Source organism: Bactrocera tryoni, chromosome 2 (genome assembly GCF_016617805.1).
Source record: "Bactrocera tryoni isolate S06 chromosome 2, CSIRO_BtryS06_freeze2, whole genome shotgun sequence".
In the NCBI taxonomy this organism is placed as follows: Eukaryota; Metazoa; Arthropoda; class Insecta; order Diptera; family Tephritidae; genus Bactrocera; species Bactrocera tryoni.
The window spans coordinates 8,568,841-8,588,263 of record NC_052500.1 but is presented as its reverse complement, the minus strand read 5'-3'; the positions used below and the strand labels follow the sequence as shown (position 1 = coordinate 8,588,263).

At 40.5% G+C, this 19,423-nt stretch overlaps 1 protein-coding gene across 1 annotated transcript in view; it reads left to right on the top strand.

Moving 5' to 3' along the window:
- LOC120767848 (roundabout homolog 2) overlaps positions 1–12,891 on the top strand; it is a 174,106-nt gene extending 161,215 nt beyond the window's left edge. The window contains exons 11-12 of the mRNA XM_040094147.1: positions 603–783; positions 9,209–12,891. Of these exons, the coding sequence (XP_039950081.1) occupies positions 603–783; positions 9,209–11,105 (2,078 nt within the window). The 3' untranslated portion in view covers positions 11,106–12,891. The remainder of the gene's footprint in view (positions 1–602; positions 784–9,208) is intronic.
- Positions 12,892–19,423: the final 6,532 nt, after the last annotated feature.

Genomic DNA, 19,423 nt, shown 5'->3' with positions numbered 1-19,423 from the left:
TGAAGGAGAATTTAGAAAAAAAAAAAAAAGTAAATGCAAATAAAATTATAATAAAGCAAACAAAAGGTACATAAAATGTAGCTTAGCAAATTAGGCGACTTGATTAAGAGCTGCGCATTATCAGCGAAAGGATACAATAACTGTCATTTGCTTAACTACACGCAAATAAATCGCTGATGAGGCGTGAGCGGTTGGAGTAAATGAGTGCAGCAAAGTTTGTTTTTTTTTTTTTTGCATTTTATAGGTCTCCTACTCAGCTTTAGTAAAATTAGCGCAAGAAAAAATACGCCAAAGGGTTTAGAGCACGCAAAACATAGATATTTTAGAAGCGCCGCCAGCCGTGTTTCCCACCCTAATGAAGCGATGTGAAGGCATTTGCTATTAACGCTACAACCGCTGAGCGCCTCGAAAGTGCCTTAGGTGCTTCGACGAGTACGAATTCACGAATCCACCAAGGCTTCAGATTTGCACACACATAAATATATAATACATACATACATATATATTTATCGTATATCTCCGTATATTAATTTTCTTTCATTTCTCCTCCACCATATATGCTTACTCATCCTGCGTTTGCATTTTTTGCTTTCTTATTCCAGGCAATCACGCAATCGGTGCGGTGCGCAAATTTCCTACGCTACCGTTAAATGCCAATGGTGTTTGGATCGATCCGACCGGCGGTGTATGGCGTCAGGCTAGCAATTGCACAACAAAGGACCAACTTCCGGATTACGCACAAGTCACCGGGCAGCAAACGTTGCCATTACCCGATTATGAACGGTGAGTTATAACGCTCTTATTTTGGTAATTTCCAATACAAAAGCCTGCACAGCCACACACCCATACACACACACACATTGGTATATGCAAATGTAATCAAAAGTCGTCAGTTTGCAGGGCGTTATCGCTTGCCTCACCTGCGCGCCCAGCAAATTAGTTATCTATTGTGCAAGCGCAAACAAAACGGCAAAGTGTTGCCTACATTTAGGCGCCCTAGCACAAACGGTTACGAAATGTGCGTGTTGCGAATAATCTAAGCATGGCACTGCTTGTAATGTACGGTTTGTGTGTTGTTTGCCTTAGCCATAAGCATATATCAATGCTTAGAAGACTTCCTCCTCACTCCACGTTCTTCCTTTAATTACTTTGCTTACTAATTTGCATTTGTGGTTTCACTTGATTTTTAGTTTTTTTTTTATTATTTTGTGTGGTTTTGGTTTCTTACTTTGCTCCGCGTTGTTATTTTCTTTCTTTTCTTGATTTCTCCCCTTCCCTTGCAGTGCTTCGCATTTGCTTTAGTTTCGCTATTTATTTCTGCTCTATTTTCACTTCCGATTTTTGCTTCTTTTCGTTAACTCTCCTTTGCCACAACTTTTGAACTATTAACTTCCGCCGATAAGCGTTCGCAAAAGTTTCCGTTTGTAGCTATAAAATTAAATGTTATTGCCTTTTGGCTGAAGTTATCTCTTTAATTGTCTTGTTTTTCCAATTTTGTAATTAATTTATGCTTTTTAACTGTGGAACTGAGGATTTAAATAGTTAGCACGGATTCTAGCCGTCATTTATTTGGTCAAAGAATGTAATTGGCCCATAAATGGCGACAGATACAAAGTTATCAAATAGGTATCTTTAAAATTACGTCTGATAGTATTATGTAACCATTTTCAGACTTTTTTGTCCTAAGATTTATCAGTCCATTTCCGTCAAACTCTGGTTGAAGTTGAGGAAAGTGGGATTTCAGTGTCGCAAAGTCTCTTCAATTTATCCAAAGGTGAAAGGTGCGACGTAGAATCGGACATGAATCAAAAAGGCGGTGGAAGAACTACACAGCTTCGTCTCCTGCTTCCTTTCGTATTCCTTTCATCTTAAAAACGGTATCCTCATTGAGAGATTCCGACCAATCGTCCGCACACCTGAGCAGCTGAAAGAGTCCGTGGTGCTAACCGGCAATTCGGCAGCTAGGAAGTGTCATCTGGTCTTCTCTGACGACTCCTATGAAAACTCCAGGTGTAGTCACTGCATATGTTTCCATATTCTCTGCTCTAGTCACGCACAACTGTTAAACGCTAAACATTGGTTTCTGTTTCGTCTGCGGTCGCTTAACCGAAGGTTAGGGTTTCTTAGTGTTTGATGAAGTCAATGAAACTCCCATGAACCTTACAGTGGCTCCTCAACTGGTATTTATTATTTTGAGTTCTTTTCGCCGACCCCCAGCACATTCACTCTTCTTTTCGTACCTTTCAATAATGAACTGCCATCCGGCACACTGTCCGATTTTAAAGTTGGTTTCGTCTTTGTTTCTCTCTCATTTGTTTTTGTATTTCAAGTTTATGTGGCTTTTTACTTACCACTTAACCGAAAATTGGCCATTGTTTCCTCAACTGAAGCTGCAATTGTGTCGTCCCCTCCGGAACCTTTTGCTCCATGCAAAGGCTTCTATGCTTTTCTGAGTCCCCGGTTGGCGTAAACGAGTTTCCTGACCTGGTGTTGAGAATTTCGTCTTGCGCTATAGTCCTACCTAGAGTTCTTGTCAGCCTCAATCCCCTGTCTCTCAGTTCCTTACAGAAGTTAGCCGTGCTTCTTGAGAGGCTTCTGCAATACCAAGATGGAGGTTCCGTCGGCATCGGTAGTGAGATCCATCCCAACATTTCAACATTAATTTGTATCAGTTCGGCCCAGGGTTCAAATCCAAAACTAAATTCTAGACAAAACCGCCGTTGATCTGGCCTCAATGGCTAGTAAGTACAGGGTTTGTCCGGAAAGTAATAGGACTGTTTTTTTCCGCCGCGATTGCACTTCGGAGAGTGCGCGCACCAGATGGATTCGGTAGAGGACGTTCCTAGCTAACAAACGAGCGGCTGGTCAGTTGTCTCCGAGCACCTGGAGAGTCAGAGGACAAACATTTTCGCGCTACGTGTTTCTGTGAATGGTGCAATCCCGAAAATGCAGCGTTCGTTAGAGCAGAGGTACGCGATTAAATTCTGTGTGAAACTCGTAAATACGCTACAAAGACGTTTGATATGATCGAGCAGGCTTACCCGGATATTGCTTTAGCAAAGACAAAGGGACCGGATTCGCCCAAAAAAGGAAAAAATAAGCAAATCCAAAGTGAAAACGATACTCACTGTTTTTTTTTTTTTTGACATCAAAGGCATCATCCCCCATGAATTTGTTACTCCGGGACAAACCGTCAACGCCAAGTTTACGTGGAAGTCCTCAAAAGACACAAACGAAAGATTAATCGGTTCCAACAAAACGTCGCAGCCGATTGGAAGTTGCACCACGAAAACGCCCCGGCTCACACGGCTTTTCTTGTAAACAGCTACGTAACCAAGGCCGGCATCCCAACACTTGCACAGCCACTCTACCGCCCAGATGTGGCCCCTCGGACTTTTTTTTGCTTCCTTGCCTGAAAAAGCCAATGAAAGGCAAGCATTTTGAGACGAGACAGAGGGGATCCAAGCAGCATGCACCTCGGCACTCAAGGCTATTCCAGAGAATGCCTTCCGTAACGCCTTCAATGCGTGGAAATCACAGCGCAGCGCTGCATCGACACAGAAGAAGCCTATTCTGAAAGTTTTTATAGTAACGATTGATTCAATAATTTTTTTTTTAATCCTATTACTTTACGGACAAACCCTGTAGTCAGATAATTGCTGATGATAGCATTGAGCATTACGCGAGGTACACTCTACCAACTATTTCGCTTTCATTGGTGGCTTCGAAGTAAGAAAACGTTTATATGCGCTTATTTGGAATCAATACTGTTTTATCTTGAAGAAGTATGTATCAGCAGAATTTTTATCACAAGTCTACCCTTGACTTCATTATTCACTGCCATGCCAGGGTTGCTTATATTGCGTAAGAAGAAAAAGCAAGTTCTGAATAGTCGCCTCAATTCCAATACATACTCAAGTGTCGATTAGACTAATTAATCAATAAATTTATTAGCCTTAATTAGGAACCTTGATATTTAACCTCGAAATTTCCGGATGCACCACCACTGCTCGTCGAGGAAAGTAATGCCCCAAAAAACTAAAACACTCAAAGTCAATGAGTAAACCGCTTATTTTGCCAGCGTATCATATAATTAAAAACCAGCGCTACAGCCGGCAAAACAGCAGCAACGCGCTTGAAATGAAAAAATGCTTCAAAGTCATTAAAGTGTTACACTTGAGCGCATTTTTAGAAAACTGCCGCGAATAACGCGACGAAGGAAGGACGTCGAAAAGTGGAAAGAAATGCAAATCAAATGGCTGGCAGCTGGCATTTTGGCGCAGCGCACGCTGAAGCAAACCGCCCAAACTTAATGAAAGCGAAATGAAATGTTTAGGACGCGGCCACGTGTTGTCTGCATACCGTTTTTGAGCGTGCTGTCAGCGATGCAGAAACAATTATAACAACAAGAACACGGCAGCAATAAACAAACAGAAACTCTAGCAATGCACAACAGCACTAACAACAACAGTGTCGGCTATGAAAAAAGCACAAATTATATATAGTATATTATATATATATGTACGTATATATACTTTTTATTTTTTATATTTTACTTTCGCCTCCCACTCGCCGCTTCCACGCCTGTTGTTAATACCGCCCTGCAATAATGTCTAGCATACTGTCTATCAGCGTTGTTGTTGCTTTAACTGTTTCACAGCCCCACTGCCTGGCTGTGCGCTTCTCAACCGCCGCGCCCGCCCACCTCTTGGCGCGCTTAATGAATTCCCAGCGAGTTGATAACCACCCCTACTCCACCTCTTTAACCAGCTCCATCCACTCCCACTCTCCGCCTTTTGCGTGCTGCCGAAATACACATTGCGTATCCCTTTCGTTGCTGCTTGAAATTGAATGTAGCAAATGAAATGAAAGCGGTAAGGTAAGCAGCTAACGCTTGCAGCCCTGTGCTTGCATTTATTTGTATATTTTTTGTTGCTTTTGTTTTATTTGTGACCACTGCTTTGCGCATTTATTTACCTTATTGCGTTTGCATTGTTTTACATCCCTTTTTTTATTTAGTTTATAGCTCCACACCCTTCTCTGCCAATACCTGCTGCTCTGCGCGCTCCCTTCACTGCTTGAAACAGACTTCATTTCCGGTGTAGCGCACATATACTTTCGCTGGGAAGTTTCATTATATCCGTTTCGCATTTGGCAACGCGCGCGTCACCATTAAATTTATTGCCATCAAAGCCATTAAAATTGTGATTTTTTAATACACTGACTTTTTACACACCCAGCTCTCCTCTGATCCCTCATGCATCCCTCACTCGCCCGTGTCTCTTTATTGCCGCTTACCTTGCGCTGACTGCTGAACGCTCACTCAACTGCTTTAAAATCTGCTATTATTTCTTGTTAATGACTATTAAAAAATATATACTACCGTTAGCGTAGCGTTTTAACGGTTTTTTAGCATTGATCACGTATTCACATTTTTTCGCATTGATATCCATATAAAAGAAATTCCAATTAAACCGTTTAATTGGCACTTTTACAATCGCGTTTATTGCTGCCATTTTCTATTATTTATGAGCACATCATTTTTTTCTATAGTTCAGCACATTTGTTGTTAAAAGTTAAAGTGCATGTTGCTATCTCGCTCGCACCCAAGTTTCTCTCGTTTGTTACCTGTAATTTATGTCAAATGGATATCGGTAATTTATCGGTCGTCCGGTTTATTGACAGCAGAAATAAATACGTGCCCATTCCATCGCTTTTTCTCTGCGTTCTAACGGGTGATTCCAGTAGAGGTAGTTTTTTCCAAAATCCTTTTTTGACAGATCACGAGTGAGTAGTGTCAAGCTGTCATGGCTTTTACGCCTGAATAACGTTTATTAAGAAAACACAGGGTCTGTAAAGAATTTGTTTCGCATGTTTCGCTCTATTTATGGTCAAAATAATCCGCCTACTGAGCATACTGTTTGCAATACCGTCACCCATTCTTGAAACCCAGCATTCATTATTACACATCCGAACGAATAGACCACGCCCAAAATTCAGCGCCATTCGAAGGAACACGGACTGACGAATGAAACGACTTGCTGCATTTTACGTCAAGATCTAAAATTAAAAAAGGGCCAAATACAGCTTGAGCAAGAACTGCAACCGCTCGACCTTTCCAAGCGACACCGCTTCGCTCTTTGAGCGTTTGAAAAGTTCCAAAAAGATCCAACATTTTCGAGCAAAAATTTTTTTCAGCGCTAAGGCTCTTTTCAGGTTCAACGGGTATGTAAACAAGCGAAATTGACGTATTTGGGATGAAGAACAACCTGAAAAGTTTCAAGAGCTGCCATTTCGTCCAGAATAAACAACGGTTTGGTGTGAGCCGCTGGAAACATCAGTCCATATTTGTTCAAAAATGATGTCGGTAAGAACGAAACCGTCAATTGCAACCGCTAACGCGCCATGAGAACCGACTATTTGATGCTTGAAAATGAAGCTCGTGATCTAGGCAACATTTGGTTTTAACAAGACGGTGGCACTTCCCATACATCGCATCAATCAATGGATTTATTGAGAAAACACTTCGACGAGCAGCTAATTTCACGTTATCGGCCGCTCGATTGCCCATCAAGATCGTGTGATATCACACCGTTACACTTTTAGTCCTGTGTGGATATGTAAAGTCTAAAGTATAAAAGGACAATACCGCTTTAGGCCTTGGAGCAAAACATCAAGCGTGTCATTCGCCAGTTACCAACGACTCGAACTCGAACGAGTCATCAAAAATTGATGCTAGAAAAATGCGCTCACCTAAAGCTTCCTTATTTAAATTGATTGTTTCATTGGGTGTATGGCATGCAGCGCCGTCTTATTTCAACCAAAGGCCGTCCATATTAACATCCTCTAATTCAAGCACGAAAAACTCATAAATCATGACTCTATACCGTTCCCAATTAACTGTATTAACCATTTTTGAGGAAATATGGACCAATGGTTCCTTCTGCCCATAGAGCACACCAAACAGTGAATTTTTGACGATGTAATAGCATCTCAACAAAAGCTTGTGGATTATCATCACTCCTAATGCCACAATTATGTTATTGTAGTACCCATTTAACCAAAACTGAGCTTCATAGCTGAACAAAACTTTCCTGTGAAAATCGTGGTTGGTGGCTATCTTGGTTTGAACCCATTCACCGAACGTACATGGCGCTAGATGGTCGTTCGGCTTCCATTCTTTCACGAATTGGATTTTGTAAAGCTGAAATTGAAGATTCTTCCACAGTATCTTCCGTACAGTGAATAGGCACAGCTCGAAGTATTCCGCGCAATGTTATCCGATGCTCTGCTCACAGCACCAATTGCGTCTTTGATGTATACTCTAAGTCGTTTTTAAAGGTCTAATTATCTTCTGGAGTAAACGTGGTGCGAAACCAATCCATGGTTGCTCGAATTATCTACTCTGTTGAGCGTTTATTCCAACTGAATATTAGACGTCGCGAACCAAACCATTATTTCGGTAAAAACCTCGCAGCTTCGCAACAGTACGTAGTCTAGTTCAACCAATTTGGTAGCGGCAACAGCTGGAGGCGCCTGTGATGGCAGAAGAGCATTTTTTGCCTCGCTAAATAGGTCGTTTTTCTTCAATACCCGACTCACAGTATTCGCTGTAGGGCACACCAATTGAACTCCAAAAAACGATGGTCATCGGCTTTTCGGCTGATAGATGATAGTCTACGCTTCTTCGGAGTTTATCCCAAATTTCTGTGAAGGGAACTCACGGTTGTATTTGCTATTTCGATTAAGCAAACACGACACCCACCTCGGCAAAAACTTTTTATTAGTTAATAAGTCATGGAACCAATACGAGATTGTGAATTTTGTTCTTGTACCGGCAGAAAGGTCTCCTGAAGTTATTTAGAGGAATTCTGCCGGTTTGATAGTCCTCGGCGGGATAAAAATTCGTGTCCGTTCCAATTACGTAGATCCGACTATCGTGGAAAGGAATCGTGGATATTTATTACGTTATCCTCTGCTTTTGCCATTTTCGAGGCACCTGAGTCTGCCAAATCAAAAGTTGACGACTCTCTTCCCCAGTTTTTGACGACAGCGAAAGAGAAGAGTCATCGAAGACTGACTCCAAGTGCTCCTTAATTCCACTGTGCGAATTATTTACGAAAAACTGGGGTAGAATCAAAACTGATTGCGCCCTTTTACCATTTGTTTAAAATCCGCATACCGACCCGCTCCCAAGTTCTGCTAAAACTCTGTGCATAGCCGTTGGTAAAAATGTACCATGCGATGATTTCTCTGGCCACCTTATTTATTGCTTCTTATTGGTTGCAAATTGCGTAAATTTAAACGAATTGCTTAAAAATTAAGTTTCTCTGTTTAGCTGATTACACATGTAAGTCTATCAGCGCATAAGTAAGTAGTTTAGGAATAGGAATTCAGCGCTATTTGATATTTTTAATGTCTTCATTTAACGCGATTTCTTTTGTAACCTACTGCCAGCGGTCATTTTCCGTTTCCGGTCTCATGTAAAACAGCCAAAGCAGCCCCATCCGCCGTCTCACAGAGCCAGACCGCAGACCAGTTACACTTGCTGGATAATGCTAACGAGCACCGACCGGTGCTGCCACCCAGTCCTCGACTAGCCCTCTTTTTAAGCACCCAATTCGCAGCGCGTGTTCAAATGTGTATGTGCTTGAATGCATTTATTTGTAATTGTGCATGTCGCGACCAAACAACGCTCATAAATACTCAATCATTTTGCCAAAAACAACAACAATTTCCGGCAACGAAACCCCGGCACAATGCGGAATGCAAGCGAAAACCGGCCGACCACTGGGGTATGCGGCGAGGCAAAAAAGAAAACGGGAAACACCACAACGGCATGCAACAAACCAATTGAAGTTGCTACACAGGAATCGAACATGCAACGTAATGTTGCAATATGCATGTTTGTCGCGGTATGTGGTTGTGTGACATATGCGCGGCATAGCACCGCGTGCCGGGGCATATTCTCGCTGCCAAAGGGCAAGCGTTCGCGTAAACGCCAATGGCAAATAAAATGTATGTTTGTACGATGTACTTCCGTTCTAATGAAAATGTTCGCTCGTTTGCCAGGAAATAACAGCAACAATAATGAAAGCAAAAAACACTCACCCAACCCCACACATATACATACACACGCACACTTCTTCGCCAACTCTTAGCTAACTGAAAACACATTTCTCCTTCTTCTTTATTTCACTTTCGGTAGGCTGACACCGCTCAACATGCCCGATTATGCTGAGGTTGCATGTTCAACATTCAAAACGCCCAACGGCCCACTGGGGCACGTAACGCCAAACGGAAATGCACATGCCATATTGCAGCAAACATCCGGTGGCAATGCTGGTGGTGTTGGTGGGAACAATGTGCCAGCCATCGGTGGCATACACAATGGCAATGCGCTCTATGATAGCTGCGGCGCGTATGCAACAACGAATTTGGTGGCGAATGCCAAACTCTATCAGAATCGCTATGCCACAACCGCGAAAACAACAGCCGCTATGTCAGCTTCAACGGGCAATGCCGCCGCCGCCGCCAACGGTAAGGCAATGCGCCAATTGAGCAATGCCAACGGCAACAATAACAACAGTAGTCCGGCGCATAATAAACACGATGACTATCGCGCCGCTGGCATGTACTCGGCGCCACCCAGCGCGCACTATGCCGGCCTCATCGATTTGGCCGCGTCGAATCCCTTCAATGACAAAATGACCGCCTCCACCGCGTCTACGGCGATTTTGAGCGCCTCACCAGCGAAAAGCGCAAGCCATAAGAAAACCGACGCGAAGAGTTTGTACAGTGGCAGTCAGCAAAAAATCAATATTACCGAAAATAAACTGGATCTCATGAGCAACATCAGCCGCATTTCGCCCACACCGACCAACGGCTCGTCCGGTTCATCTGCCGCCACCGCGTCCAGCTCCGCGGGTAGTGATAGCATGAGCGCAACAACAAATGCGCTTATGCCACGCATGAATCCCTTCAACACTGGCAACATGAGCGCCAACACCAGCAGTGGCAATGCTAATCAACGACAACTACAACAACAGCAATTGCTTGCCGCCAGTAATGCGTTGCGGCAGGGACTTGGCGCCTTTGCCAGCACCACCTTGGCCGCGCAGATGGTAACCGGCGGTGGCGCGGGCACGTTGCGTCGCCAGCGTCATCCGAAAATATTCAAAAGCGAAAACAACATTAACTTTGGCAGTCTATATGGCAGCGGCAATAATGCAACTGCCAGCAATAATAAATCACAATTGCTCATTAACCACATCGGTGGCGGCGGTGGCGCTGGCAATGCACTTACACTTAGCGCCGCCACAAATAGCAGCGCCGCGCATTTTGACTTCCTCACAGGCGGCGAAGATGGCGCGCTAAGCGGTGGTGGCTGCGGCGGCGGCGGCGCGCCACTAACTAATGCGATCAACGAGGCGGCTAGCGACTTTGGCGCCGCGCTTAGCACATCAACGAATCAACTGCTCAATGATTGGGCTTCCAGCGCCAGCGTCGCGGCTGAGCAGCAAACCAACACACATGCACCGACGTTCTCGCAATCGCCAGCGCATCACCACCAACCACCGACGAATCAACAGCCACACCAACAGCAAAACTACAATCACAGCTTTGGCAGCAAACAGCCGAGTAAGCAGCATTTGTACGTGAAGGCGAAGGACGGCTCGTGGTCCACCGTCTCCTCGGATGCATATCAATCCTACAAGCAGCAGCAGCAACAAGCGCTGACACAAGGTGATAAGCCACAACAACAACAGCTACAGCAGTCGCTAGCAACAGCAAGTCATAGCAGTAATTTTAATGCCAGCAATAATAGTTGCATTAGTAGTAGCAGTAACGGTAGTAGTAGTATTAATAGTAGTAGTAATATTGCGGGCGCCGCTCAGAAGAGCTTTGATAGCTGCTTAAATGAATTCAACGCGTCGCTGCAGAAGGTCAGCGCTAGCGCTAATAATAGTAGTTGTAATTACAGTAATATGCCCGCCACCCAACACACACCCACCCATACACAGCAGGCCACAGCGCAATCACAGCCAACAACAACAGCATCAGGGAAGTATTTTACGAGCTACGGCAGCAGCGATAAGGTGTAAATCATGAGGCGTTTACGCGCTTTCGGTTCGCTGCATTTCCACATTCCTTTCTCTCGAGTTCAAGAGCCGAATTTGTAGGTGGCGCTCGCTTTCCTAATTACAAAGCGCATTAATGTGTGTCATTATCGCGGCGCGCACTCGGAGATTTAAGTGCGCAAAGCTGGCCAGCGACAATGGGCGGTGTGTGTTAGACCAAAAATTAGTGGCCGGCGCTGTAGTTAAGCGCAAGCTGAGGCGTTAAATATTACATATAATGTAATCAGTTAGATAAAAATTAAAGAGAACCCCTGAAATGAGGTGAAATGAGTGTAGTTGTTGGTGTTTTGGTGCATAAGTTTGGCGGAAACGGACATTAAATGCAGCAAGCCATTGTAAAACGAATATTTGTCGCGTGCAAATTATAGCAAAATATGAAGCGTACTTAAATTGTTACGATCCTTAAGGTAGTGAAGCTAGTTAAACGATATCACGAAATAAAAAAGCAAAAAAATATTTAAAAAATGCACGCAAATTCGAAAATCCTACACGAGTAATAAATATAAATAGCAAAAATAAATCCATATTAGAAATAGATTGTTTCATAACACATATATCCGTGGAATACTGTAGTTATATGTGGGAGAAAATGCACAAGTTCTCAATTAACCCGCCTAAACCGCAATGAATACTTTAACACGTTCGCATTCGTGCTCTTTTCCATTTAAGCTTTCATTTAAACAGCTAGCAAATTGGACATTTCAAAGTTCCTGTTTAGTCTACATAACTTTTCTATAGCATAATTCCAAACAGTACGCAGTAATATGAAAAATATCAGCGGTACCCGTAATTTTGTTTTCAGCACATTATTCCATGAATTTTTAGATGAGAATAATATCAATCGGTGTTTCCAAACCTTTTTCTGAGCAAAAATCGCGCAATGTAATCGACGAATCTCAAAAAAATGGGTTAAATAGTTTGAATATGGTGACACACCGGTGCCTTGAAAGCCACTACCACAGAAAATGGTGAGACAAGTATGACGTATTGGCCGACCGTAAATTGAAGCTCCGCGAATAGCTGATACGGCAGCTGGCTTAGAATGCTAAGTAGACCTCCTCCTGCAAGTGTTGATAATGAGAGAGCTCTCGAGCCCACACCGGATAACAAGCTTACAGGGTTTGCCCGGAACGTAATAGATCTGAGTCGATTAAAAAAAATTTGTTGAATCAATCGCTACTATAAAAACTTTCAAAATATGCTCCTTCTGCGTCTATGCAGCGCTGTCAACGCGATTTCCAAGCATTTAAGGCGTCACGGAAGGCATTCTCTGGAATATCCCTGATCCTTTTTTATCGGCAAGGAAACAAAAAGTCCGGGGGGGCTTTAGGGTGGCAGCGAAAGCGTTGCAATGCCGGCCTTAGTTAGGTAGCTGCTCACAAGAAAGGCGGTGTGAACCGGGGCGTTGTCGTGGTGCAACTTGCAATCGTCTGCGAGTCTTGTCCCTTGATTGACCCTTCGTTTGAGTCTCTTAAGAACTTTCACGTAAAAGGGGCGTTGATAGTTTATCCAAGAGGAACAAACTCATAGCGGACGATGTCTTTGATATCAAAAAATACAAAAACTTTGGGCACACGAGTCACATTGTCAGTGTGTGTCGATGTCGCAGGTCTACCAGTACGGACTTCATTAGCGACCTCTTCCCGGTGAAACCACCTTTTACTAAAGCAACACTTGGGTAAGCCTGCTTGATCATATCTCTGTCGCAGATTTACCGAGTTCACAGAAAATTTAATCGCGTACCTGTGCTATAACGAACGCTGCATTTTCGGTTTGCACGGCTCACACATCGCGCGAAAATGTTTGTTCTGACTCTCCAGGTGCTCGGAGACAACTGATCAGCCTCTAGTTCGTTAGCTAGGAACGCCCTCTACCGAATCCAGTTGGTGTGCGCACGCTCCGAGGTCCTCAGTCCTATTACTTTCCGGACAAACCCCGTAACAGTGTTTAACAGCAATCTGAAGGCGTTTCTGCGTCAATTTGTACTCGCCGATTAAAAATCCGCGAAATAGCTGAGACGGTAGCTAGCTCAGAAGGCTAAGTTGATCACATCCTGAAAGTTTTGATCATAAGAAAGCTCTCGAGCTATGAGGCCGCGTCTATTAGATCAAATCGCATAGACTAGAGATTAAGAAAGAGCCAAACAGTGGAATAAGCTCGACGAACTTTAGCCAAAGAAGGTGTAGAATATTAAATTGGTGAGAAATTCGCTAGATGTTATCTACATTCAACACCTAAGTAAGAGAAAAATGGCCACAAGGCGCTACCATACCGAAATGTTGGACCGATTCCACCGCTAAATGTTAAAAAGAACAGCTAGTTTCTCGAAAAAAGTACTCTTTCATCGGCTCAGACCTCCACCGTCACCATGGCCAAATTAGTAGAATCACGCTATAAACTGCTGCTGTATATAACGTATTCCCCCAATTTGTACCAATGTTACTTCTTTTTATTCCCAAACTAGATAAATTCGTTCGATTGAAAGAAATTTGAGTCGAATGTCGGCACCTATTTTACAGAACTCTAGGAAATGTAGTATTTTCGAGCGGATTATAGAAGTCAAAGCATAATTGGGTCCACCATGAATTAGAAATATACTGTGGGGAAATAAGTTGACTTTTTTCAAAGTTTTCGTATATCCTTTGTATGCCAACAACTTTTTGGACCGCCATCCTATACTTATTTTCGTAAGATCTTTAGTTCCAAATTGCAGTTTATATGGAATTAATAGCTAAACAATATTTATTTTTTTTTGAAAAATCAGTCTAGAGAGACTTCTAATGGATTTTTATGAGTCTTCAACAATTTCAAATTATTGTTTTCCTGCAAAAATATTGAAACTATTGTGCTAACGAACTTTAGAAACCTCGAAATCTAGTCACTATACAATGCCACTATGCACCTTAATACTACAACTTCGAACTGTGAATAAAATGAAAACGAATGTGTCTACGAGAATACAGTTGTAAATAGTTGAAATGCATTTATGATTGATTTGTATATGATCTACTAAAGGTATAACAAACCGGGAAGCAGATACTAAGGGTTAAAATTAAAGTTATTTATGAAGTAAAAATAAATTAATTATTAAATAAATGAAAGTAAATATTAAATATAGGAATAAAATATATAAAACGTATATATATACTAGATAACTATATATATATATATATATGTAATAATATATACATATGTATACATTTATTTTAGGGTGGATAAAAAAATCTATTTTTCCCGCTTGCTATTCTAAAAAATGGGTTCTTAGACACCTGTATGAAAGTAGCTCTCAATTGTAACGGAAATTATGTTTATGAAAACGAGAAAGAAAAAAACAAAAAACTCTAAGACTGAGGAGCTTCTCGTCACAATTAAGAGCTCATATTTGGAGAGATTTGTGAAAAGAAGCTATTTTTCAGAGTACAAAGCGAAAAAAAAAAAAGTTTTTTTGACCCATCCTAATATTTATAAAGCAAATTAATGACGAAAAGTTAGGAGCATAGGTTAAAGGACACACCTACGATATTTATAGAAAACTGCCAAAATGAGGGCATTTATTTATTAAAAAAAACAAGATTTTATTGCAAATAAAAATAAGAAAGCACACACACACCACCAGATATAACAGCATTACAAAAAAATTATAGGAAATAAAATATAAAAAAAATATAAAAATTATAAAAACGCGAATGTAAACAAAAGCAGCTAAGAAACACGAGAATAACACAGAAAAAAGCAAAACGAAAAATATTCTCATATCTTAAAAGAAAAAGTATACTGCACATAAGATTAATAAAAAAAACAAAAAGAAAATCCTAAAAATCCTCAAAATCGATGATTGCCAGCAACTGCCGCACTCACACACACGATCATGTACATAAATATATATGAGAAAATAGTTAGAACTTAAAACTCGAACCCTCCTGCTGAACCCTGTAGCAAATATGTAGTTGCAGCCCACGACACGTTGCACCAAATCAATCATGCAACAACAAGAATTAAGCAAATAAACAAAAAAGAAAAGAAAAAACAAAAAAGGGAAAAAGCGAAAAAGCGAAAAAGAAAAACGAAAAACGAAGCGACAACGCACGCAAACTAGAAATTTATGAAGACCTTACCGCAAGCAAAAACAAAAACAAAAAAACAAAATATCGTACTCACCTATAATTATGTAATTTGTAATCTAAAGAGCGCTCCCCCTACAACCCTCCACCTTTTTGAGCAGAAACTAGCAAAGAGCAAAAGTAAAAACGAAATTGAAGTAAATAATGAAAATATGTACGAACGCTAATAATAAGGCTGTTAATTGTATTTGTAAAGAGTAAAATTAAATGATATTTAATTAACTATGTATTATAAGCAAACAAAATTAAACCAACGTAAATAAATAATTATGCTGAATAAAATAAATAAATAAATACAAAGTTGTGTAGCTTTCATTTACGCTGAATTGATACCTAACCCTTGCCATAGCCCCAAATTTTTATGCTAAGCGAAATAGCCTATTTTGCTACCCTTTACCCGGACGTAGTTGCTAAACCTCGGTTATAACCGCATAAGTGGTGTCTGCGCCAATAAAGAAGAAGAAGACGTCGCTAAACATTCGAAATACAATAATTGGAAATGAGAGCGCTAGCGATGGAAAAATTTTGTGACTTTTGATTGTTTTCGATAGCTTTTGAAAAAGTGAGTAGGGCGTGGCCCTGCTTATATTATCGAAATTTTAAGAAGTGATTGTTGTTGGTAATCTATTATTTAGATAATTTCTAGATATAAGGATCCCTTCCAGATGAATGCCGATGATTTTTTTTTTAAATATGACATTAACACATTAATATAGTACTGACGAAAAGAGGACGTTTTGAAGGAGTTCCCATTATATTTTCGAGAACCAAAACATACAAAATTTATCAAATTGGCTACTGAATAATAGGTAAATTTAATAATAATATAATTTAATACAACATTTACTCAGCAGTAATAAGCCGTAAACAAGAGATGAAAAGAAAGAGGTCACAATTGCCACCTTATCAAAAAGTATATCGAACGAGGTATAAAAAATCATTTTACCCATGGACAAAAATAAAATGCAAAATTAGAAAGAAAGTTTGCAAAATACTAAAATGCAAAGAACGATATGTTTAACAAATATCAAAGTGAGAAATCATTGATTCTCATACGCAATTCCTAACAATGAATGAGTTTTTAATACCAGACTAAACAACTTGTGGCTAATAAACCACTTCGAAGCACACCTTCTTCCTTTCTTTTCAGTTGAGGAACCGCTTTCCCCACAGTATAGAATTGATTTCCACGAAATGCTTTTATCTCCTTCATATTCCAAAAATATTCCGTAGGCAATGAAAGCCAGCATAAGCAGTTACTATATTGTGCCGGATAAGACAGAATTTCGGAAATTTATTTCAACGAATGTGAATGTGCTTCCATAAGAGACACTAAAAAATACAAAAAATGTTTTTAGTTGCGTTTAAAATGAGGTTTATAGGTCTACATTCAAGTATTAACGGAACTTGTTGGTTATTATCTTTCTTGAAAATGTTGAAATTGAAAGTTCAGTGCCAGGCGAACTAACAATCGACTCACAAATCAATTAAAAATGGTGTCTGAAATGTGTGAACAGGATTTCGAAATACTTGCGTCTGCACTATTTTATCTGGATCTGGCCGCGCGGATTTTTTTGTCCTCTAACGAACCATGCCATAAAAAGTTTATTTCAAAGTTGTTAAAAGACTCTGAAAGGTGAATAGATTACGCCAATTTTATCTTTCAGCTCTTCGAGCGTGTCTGGTTGATTGGCGTAAACCTTCAGCCGTTAAATCACATAATTTTGGCGGTCATTTGACCGGATAATTTCTCGAAATTAACGAGTCGCCAAGCCTTGCAGGCAATGTGTCCATGCTTAGACATGAAGCGGCTTATCATAATTTCGGGTAAAAAAGTCATTCAGTATCGTGTTATAACACTGGCCTTAGCTTTTAACGGCATTTTTTGCCTCATTTTGAAACAAATAAGACCCCGCTGTATCCCGATCTACACCAAAATGGAAATTTTTGGCGATGCAGTTGCATTTTCTGAACTCCAACAGCGACAATTTTGCTTGTTGACGAAGACACTAAGTCAGAAATAGCCACCGGAGAACGTGAATTTGCGTAAACACATGAACAATCTACCAAAGTGAAAAGTAAAGTCAAATGTGACATGATGAAATAAATGACAAGCCTCTCTGAAAACACTGAAATTTGAATGAAATCCATAAACAAACGAGGCTGCTAAGAGCTATCAATATCACTCCAAGCCTATTGGTAGACGCGTTATTATAGAAACATTTTGGATATTATTGGTTCGAATTAACAATCGCTACAACTACTAATCGGTCGTTTCGACTACAAAATTTTTTATCGAAAATGGAAGAACGCTGTAATCTTTGCAAATGTCGTAATTGCTTCAAATTCATCCTGCCTTCTAGCGTTTTCCTAAGTATTTCGTCTTGTAAAATGCAAAATAACGTATGATCAAAAAATCGCAAGCGAGATTTTTATTGCTTCCGATTCATTACATTATATCACATGTATGTAGTATTAAATTTTCAGCTTCCGCTCTCCGATATATCAAATATATAACCAATTTATAACCAAAACTTGCCTTCGAATATACTTCAACTGAGTAATGAAATCGGATTGAAAATAAAAAAAGTGATTTGATATCATGCCTGATCAGAGAAAGAATCCAGTTTTTACAGTACGGTCGAACTTTGAATCCTTAATAGCGCTACGAAGTTTATAATACCCAGAATTAACCATCGGAGAATACCTAAAATATACATACATATACATGACCGGCTTGGCAAAATGAATCGTGTTAGCCATGTCCGTCTTCCAATCTGTCTGTATATATGCGAACTAGTCCAAGGGTTTTAGAGACAAGGCCTTTTCTTCACAAGAGTTGCCTATGTATAAGCACGGTCGGCATTGGTACACTATAGGTTATAGCTAACAAATTGATCAAGTGCTTCTATGGAAAACTTTTTCATTTGAAGAGATATCTTCACGAAATTTTGCCAAAATTGTTTATCAGAGTAACGGTAAAATCGCCGAAAATATTTATCAGATTGGACGACAATAGCATATGGCTGACATATAAATGACCGTTTCCACGACACTCAGGTCTACGTAACTGAAAAGGACCCGGATTTTAATTCTGCGAAGGAGTGTCAACTCGGCAGAATCCTGCCGCTACAACAACAACGACATCGGATCAAAATCAAGTTCTTAAATGGAATATTTTATATGGCTTCAGTGCAGGTGACCACTACCATACTGGATTTATGCTAGATCTCTGAAATATTTTTACATTTTTATTTTGTCCATGAAAATAAAAATATTTATTTTATTTGCTTTTTTCCAATTACTGAAATTATATCATTGAAAAATAATTGCTTAATTTAGGCGAAAGCAAATAAAATTACCGCAGAAATGTTAGTCCATTAAATAGTTAAAATTTATTAAATAAAGCTTAAGCAGCCGAGCTGTTAAATGTGTTTGCCGGCAAAAACACGCAATTATTACAATTCATTAAATTTTTATTTGAACACATTTATGGGCATTTGATTTCACTTAGCCACGCATTTACACATTCGCACATTTCACACGCACGCACACAGGCACACACACACACAGAGATAGGCACTCATTTGAATGCATTTCATGGCATTTCATTTCATTTCAAATCGCTTCGTATCATTACATTATTCATTCACTCAAATGCCAACTCAGTTAAATTTAATTGCAGCCACAACAATTTGGCCATTAAAACGTCGCCACAGCGCCTACATCGTTTTGGATAATTCCATGGATTTTATCATCTAAATGCGGACCACGGAAAGTGTGGCGATTTTCCACCGCTTCATACTTTTTCCGGATTTTTTAGGCAATGCAACGCTGATGAGCAGCGACAACAACAGAGAAACAACAGCGGCCATCGGCAGGACAGTCGATTTGTACAACAACTCACACTACTCTGGCTTGCACTCACCCCCTTTTGGGCGGACCAACACGCAAAAGCCGCTTTCAGTGTCCGCCTTCTCAATAATTAAGTAATATTTCATTGCAAAGCAGCTGGCGTAAATACTTTTAAGGGCCAACAACATAATGCTCGGTTGCGATTTACACACAGCGAAGCCACCAACCAGTCCGCCGAACCGGCACCGGCGACCACAATTTATGCAAAATGCGCATGCAAATGCGAAAGTGTGGGTAAAAATGTTG